The 6654-nt window shown below is 63.1% G+C and overlaps 1 protein-coding gene across 4 annotated transcripts; it reads right to left on the reverse strand.

Moving 5' to 3' along the window:
- Window positions 1–353: 353 nt before the first annotated feature.
- NEFH (neurofilament heavy chain) lies at window positions 354–6178 on the reverse strand. Of its 4 annotated transcripts, none has more exons than XM_079322988.1 (5): window positions 5069–6178; window positions 3693–3892; window positions 2839–2963; window positions 2107–2524; window positions 354–2064 (listed from the first exon to the last, which is right to left on the reverse strand). In XM_079322988.1, exons 1-5 carry the CDS (start codon window positions 5859–5861, stop codon window positions 850–852), a joined length of 2751 nt encoding a protein of 916 aa, XP_079179114.1. In that variant the 5' UTR covers window positions 5862–6178; the 3' UTR covers window positions 354–849. The 4 variants fall into 4 exon arrangements, with proteins under 4 accessions (XP_079179114.1, XP_079179116.1, XP_079179115.1 ...); XM_079322990.1 differs by having other exon boundaries at window positions 354–1005; window positions 1108–2524; XM_079322989.1 differs by having other exon boundaries at window positions 354–987; window positions 1060–2524.
- Window positions 6179–6654: the final 476 nt, after the last annotated feature.

A 6654-nucleotide genomic window follows, 5' to 3' on the forward strand; every position in this document is an offset into this window, starting at 1 on the left:
GTCTCCTCTGGGAGTGATTTCTCCCCCAGGAGAGCTGAGGGCCCCTTTCCTGCTCCCCCAGCCCCTGCCCTCAGTGCAGTGCTGCAGTGCCAGGCTGTGCTGCAGCCCTTGGGTTAAACCAGGCTCTGCTAGTCCCTTGGGAGCCACACTTTAAAAAAAGAAGGAAGGGGAAAAACCACTGAAATCTTTTGGAAAGCATGGCAGGGCTGGCCCTGTTTCCATCCTCCATGCCTGCTGTGGAGTGTGTTTCCCATCTGGAGAGCCCCATGTCACCCACCCCAGCCCGGGGTGACAGATCCCAGCCCCACCTTCCTTCCCTGTCTTCTCCCCAGGACAAACCAGCAGAGGCAGGGTGTCTCTGTAAGCACTTTTATTTGGTTATTGCACAGAAAGCAAAGATCAGTGGGCTGAGGTTCCTGGTGCACCGTGTGTGTCTGTGAGCATTCCAGCAGCTCCCAGCCTCTCCCAGCTCTGCCCAGAGGGACTGTCCCCCCCAGGGCAGGGCAGGACCCCGCCAGCCCCCCCAAGCAGCTACAGCTCTGCATTGCACTCATCCATCCATTGCACATACATTAAATAAATGCACTTAGAGGAGAAGGGGGGGGGTATTCCCTGGGGTCCCCCGTCTTCTCCTGGGTTATTCAAGTGTTTAAATGTGGCGCTCGGCGAATATCACGTTCTGCGAGGGAAGCAGTTGCCCACCCGAGGGGCTCTCACGGCCTATTGCTAAGGGGAAGCCTGGCCTGGGGGGCCCTGGGGGTCCCTGGGGTCCCACCCCGGGCCCAGCCATCAGGGGGAGCAGAGCAGCTCCCGTGCCCAGAGGTGCCTTTGGCGCCTGGGACTCTTCCATCACTTCTTCCCTGCCTCTGGGGCCGTGCCCTCCTTGCTGGAGGGAGCCTCAGCTTTGGGGGGTTCCTTACTGGCTTTGGGCTCATCTTTGGGTTTTGCTTTAGCTTTGGGTTCCTCCACTTTCTTGGGCTCCTCTGCCTTCTCCTTCTTGGGTTCCTCCACCTTTTCCTTCTTGGTTTCCTCTGCTTTTTCTTTCTTGGGCTCCTCCACCTTTTCCTTCTTTGGCTCTTCTGCCTTTTCCTTCTTGGGCTCCTCCACCTTTTCCTTCTTTGGTTCCTCCACTTTTTCTTTCTTGGGCTCCTCTGCCTTCTCCTCAGCCTTTGGCTTCTCAGCCTCTTTGGTGGCCACTTTGCTGACCTCCTGAGGTTTTGCTGGAGCTTCCTCAGCTTTTCCCTCTTTGGCAGGTTTGGGGCTGGGCTTGGTCTCTTTGGCCTGTGGAGCTGGAGGCTCTGGCACAGCAGCCACCTTCTCTTTGGGTTTGTCCTCTGTCTTGGCCGGGATGTCCTTCTTGGGAGCTTCCTCCTTCTTACCTTCCTCAGGCTTGGAGGGAGCCTTCACCTCCTTGGGCTGCTCCTCCTTGGCCTTTGTCTCCTTGGGAGCAGGGCTTGGCTCCTTGGCTGGGGCCACTTCCTTCTGTGGAGACTTGGCCTCCTCCTTCACAGGAGATTTAACTTTCTCTGGGGACTTCACAGCCATGGGCTTGGCCTCCTCCTTTGAGGGGCTTGAGGGCTTCTCTGGGGATTTGACAGATGGGGGTTTGGCTTCCTCTTTTGAGGGAGTTGCAGGTGGCTCTGGGGACTTCACAGCTGGGCTTTTGGCCTCTTTGGAGGGGGCTGGGGGTTTCTCTGGTGACTTGACAGTCGGGGTCTTGGCCTCCTCTTTTGGGGGAAGTGTGGGTTTCTCTGGGGATTTCACTGTTGGGGTCTGGGCCTCATCCTTTGAGGGAGGTGTGGGTTTCTCTGGGGATTTCACTGTCGGGGTCTTGGCCTCCTCTTTTGAGGGTGTTGGTGGCTTTTCAGGGGTTTTGGCAGCTGGAGTCTTGGCTTCCTCCTTTGTGGGTGTCGGGACTTTCTCTGGGGACTTCACAGCCGGGCTCTTGGCCTCCTCCTTTGAGGGGGTTGCAGGTTTTTCTGGGGATTTCACAACTGGGGTCTTGGCCCCCTCCTTTGAGGGGGTCGAGGGCTTTTCAGGGGGCTTGACTGCTGGGGTCTTGGCCTCCTCCTTGGAAGGGGATTCAGGTTTCTCTGGGGTCTTGGCCTCCTCCTTGGAGGGGGATTCTGGTTTCTCTGGGGACTTGGCCTCCTCCTTGGAGGGGGATTCAGGTTTCTCTGGGGACTTGGCCTCCTCCTTTGCAGGAGACTTGGCCTTTTCTTCACCCTCTTCTTCAGCTTTCTCCTCTTCTTCCTCCCCCTCCTCCTCCTTCTCTTCAGCTTTTTCCTCTTCAGTCTCTTTCTCAGCCTCCTCCTCCTCTGTGACCTCCTCGGTCACCTGGATTTCCTCTGTCTGCTCCTCCACAATCACTGTCTCCTTCTCTGATTTTTCCACCACCTTGATCTTCTCCTCACTCTTCACCTTGATGCTGGTGGGGATGCTGGGAGGCTTGGGGACAACCTCAGGGTAAGAGAGCATCCCAATGCCAGTCTCAAGCCGATACTCCTCCCCTTCCAGGAGCTTTCTGCCAGGGAGAGACCAGAGCATCACTCAGTGATGGTTTCTCATCTCCTCCCATGAGCAGGAGCTGCCAGCAATGTTCTGCAGCTCCATCTCCCTCCCTGCCCCATCCTGCATGATCCTCCTGCTCCTGTGGCCTGGGATGAGCAGGTTTCCTTGCCCTTCCCTCCATACACCACTGGGTCATCCATCTGGACATTGCCCACCATGGCTTTGGAGGATGGATGATTTCTCAAACAAAAGAGCCCAGATGTTAACAAGGGACCTTGAGCAGACCTGGCTGAGAGCCCCCCACACCTTCCCCTGCTCCCCCTGTACCTGTAGGCAGCAATTTCGATGTCCAGGGCCATTTTGACATTGAGCAGATCCTGGTACTCCCGGAGCTGAGCTGCCATCTCCCACTTGGTGTTCCTCAGCTCGCTGTCAAGCTGCTGGATGGTTTCCTGTTGGCAGACAGAGCACTAATGGGGAGGGACAGATGGCACAGTCCCCAGGAGCAGGGGGACACAAAAGCACCCCTAAACTGTCCCCTGTTCTCCAGCACCAGGGTGTCCTCACAGAGGAGTCTGCAGCCATCTCCTCCTGCAGACACACAGGGAAGAGGACACAGCCAGGGCTGGTCCCAGGGTGTCCAGTTGCCTTGGGGGCCCTGGCAGGAGCCCTGCATGCCCCGAGCAAGGAGCTGCTCCAGCTGAGCCCCTAGTCAGCTCCCAGCACTCCCTCCAGCAGGGATAAGGTATGGGAATGCTTCTAGGAGTTGGGTGAGTCCAATGGCAACTGAACTCCAGCTGGAGACTGACGGGGCACCACCCTGGAGACAGCATTTCATTCCAAGGCCACCAAGGCAGCCCTCACTTCCCAGATCTGGGGGACAGGATGTGGCCCAAACCCTGGACACATTTCCATGGTGTTTGTGACCATCCTCACAGGCAGCTCAGTGGCAGACAGAGCCATGGGACAGCTCCAGGGGTGCTGAGGGACACAACAGCCCAGACACCACCTCAAGCTCTGGGTTCCTGATCCCTGTGGGCTGGGGAAGGCCAGTTCTGACACAGCCCTGAGTATTTGCCACAGCTCCTTCACATCCCTGAAGCCAAAACACCAGCGCTGCTCCTCCCAGCAGCTGGATGGTCCCTCCCCAGCCTGGGCCGCTGCCCACTGCACCACAGCACCTGGTAGGACAGGACATCTGCATGATGGCGCTCCTCTGAGTCCTGCCTCTGCCTCTCCAGCGACTCCTGGGTTCCTTTCAGGGCCTCCAGCTCGGTGGTCTTGGCCTGGAGCTGCCGGCGGTACTCGGAGATCTCCTCCTGGGCCAGGCGCATGGCGTCCGTGTTCACCTTGGCCACCTCCGAGAGCTTGTCCAGCCTCACTGCAACGCAAAAGGGAAGCTGCAGGGCAGGGGGATGGAGGCTGCAGCCTCCCCTCCCTGGGAAAACTCAAACCTGTCCATGCCACTCATCTCTGTCCTCTGCAGAGCCATCCCGGGCTCCCTGAGCACTCTGCCTTCCCTACCGGCTCCATCTCTGCCAGGAAGTGAAGGAGGACGGGCAAGACGAGCTCGGGGGTGTTTCTGCCATGCTGGACTTCACCCAGTTCAGACCCCTGCTGCAGCCCCCGCCTCTCCTCAGCTGCGGCGCTGCCCCATGGCGCTGCCCCTCCCGCCGCATCCCAGACATGCCAACTCTGCCCTAAGGCGGGGGGGTTTTGCCGCAGCGCCCTGCGGACACCCCAGGGGACGAGGGGGGGCACAGAATGAGGGGACGGGAATGGAGAACAGCGATGCTGCGGCTCCGGGGCAGCGGGACGGGCGCCCCTGGCTCGGCGCTGCCGCTGCCCGCGGTGCTGACCCGCCGCTGTCCGCGGTGCTGGACCCGCCCTGCACCGCACCGAGCCCGGGGGACTCGGGCTGGGAGCCCCTCCCGGACCTTAATGACCCCCTATCCCCAAGAAGGGACACTCCCTGTCCCCCCCGTGTCAGGGATGCGGTCCCGCCCCCTCCCCCAAGCACTGCATGGCTTCGCCCCGGCTGAGAGGGACCTGCACAACGCCCTGCAGCAAAAGGGGGGGTCCGGCACCCCAAAAACTTGCGGGGTGCCGAGCCAGTGATCCTGGAATCCTCCTCGAAGCTCTCTGCGGGGCAGAGTGGGGGTCAGGCAGCGCACCCGCAGGCACTGGAGGTCTGGTGGCAGGGATGGGGTCACCCTGAAGCCTTCCCAGGGCGCTGGATATACGGGAGGTCCGTGCAGGCTGCTAGGGTGGGGTGACACCTACACATATATTTATATATATGTGGGGGGTTCCTGCACACTCCTGGGGCGACGGTATCCCAACACCCTCCAAAAGTACAGTAGAGGTGGGAGGGGTCTCTGCACCTCCCGGAGTGGTGTCACCCTAACACGACACAGAGAGTGGGGGGTCCCCGCACCCCTCGGGACACCCTCGCTCCCTCTGCTCCAGCCCCTCCCGGAGCGCGGCAGCCCGGAGTGTTCCCGGGGAGGTTCGGGGATGCTGCCGGCTCATTTGGCGGCCACACCCTCCCACTCACCGCGGAACCACTCCTCGGCCTGCAGGGTGCTGCGGGCTGCCGTGCCCTCCAGCTGTGCGCGCAGGTCGCGGAGCGCGGCAGTGACGCCGGGGCGCAGGGACGCGGGGGGCTCCGCGGGCAGCTCGGGGCGCGCCCCGCGCAGCAGCGCTCCCACCTCGGCGCGGTGCTGCCTCCGCAGCTGCTCCGCCTCCTCCCGCAGCGCCCGGGCTCGCTCCTCCAGCGGCGCCCGCGCCCGCTCCTCCTGCGCCGAGCGCTGCGCCAGCCCGCGGGCCGCCGCCTCCAGCTCCGAGCGCTGCCGAGCCTCGTCCTCCAGCCTTCCCCGCAGCGCCGCCACGTCCTCGGCCAGGCGCGCCCGCTCCAGCCGCAGCTGCCCCTTCTCGTTGCCCAGGCGCAGCACGGTGCCCCGCATGTCCCGCAGCTCCCGCGCGTACAGCTCGCCCATGGCCGAGCGCCCCGCCTGCTGCTGCCGCAGCGCCGCCGCCTCGGCCGCCAGCGCCCGGTTCTGCTGCTCCAGCGCCCGCACCCGCTCGATGTAGCCGGCGAAGCGGTCGTTCAGCACCTGCAGCAGCTCCTTCTCGTTGCGCGCCCGCGGTTCGCCGTTCAGTGAATCCAGGCTCTCGGTGGAGGACGCGGCCGCGCTGCCGCCGCCGCCCCCCGCGCCCCTCGCCCGCCCGACCACCGGGGCTGGCCACGAGTAGAAGCCGCTGGAGGCGGCGGAGCGCGGGGGAGCGCGGCCCGGCTCCTTGCGGAGCCCCCCCGGGGGGCCCAGCAGCGTCTCCAGCATCAGGCTCATGGTGACCCCCGCCCTCGCTGCGGCACCGGCGCTGCCACCCGCTTTATAGCGCTCGGGGCCGCCGCTCCGCCCCGCCACCGGCAACGGGGCCGGGCACCGGCACCAGCACCGGCACCGCCCCGCGCCGCCGCCGCAGCCCCGGTGCCACGCCCGGGTGGGGAGCGGGAGCTGCACCAGAAAGGAGCGGATTCCCCCCAGCAGGAGAACGGGGACTCCGGGGCACAGCGGGATCCCGGGAGAAGAAAACAGGACCACCGGGAAGGGAGTGGAGAGCTCCCGAGGGGAGCACGGACAGATAGCGGGACCCCCGAAAACAGAGAGTGAAGAGAGTAAGAGTGATCCTCAAGAGAGAGCACATCCCCCGGGCAGGGAGCAGGATCTCTGGGAATAGAGAATGGGAGTCCCGGGAAGGGAGCAGGGCACCTCAGGACAGAGGGAGGACCCGAGGGATGTAGAGGACCCTTGAAACGAGTGTGGACCCTCCGGGCAGCGAGGGGGACAACAGGAATAGAGGGTGGGACCTTCAGACAGGGAAGTGGGATCCTCGAGGACAAGGCGAGGAAAGGGAATGGGGAGCCCCCTGATGTGACCATGAAACCCCTGGGCAGAGCGACGAACACCTGGGCATAGAATCGGATCCCCAGGACTAGAGAGCGGGACCCTGGCAAGGGAGTTGGGACCACCCGGTACAGAGCAGGTCCCCACTCCGGTGTGAAGGAGAAAAGGGAAGACCCTGGGGTGCACAGACACCCCCTCCAAGGGTGGGATGCCAGGACAGACCCTGGGGTGGGGC

The sequence above is a fragment of the Erithacus rubecula genome (genome assembly GCF_903797595.1).
Source record: "Erithacus rubecula genome assembly, chromosome: 19".
Classification (NCBI taxonomy): domain Eukaryota; kingdom Metazoa; phylum Chordata; class Aves; order Passeriformes; family Muscicapidae; genus Erithacus; species Erithacus rubecula.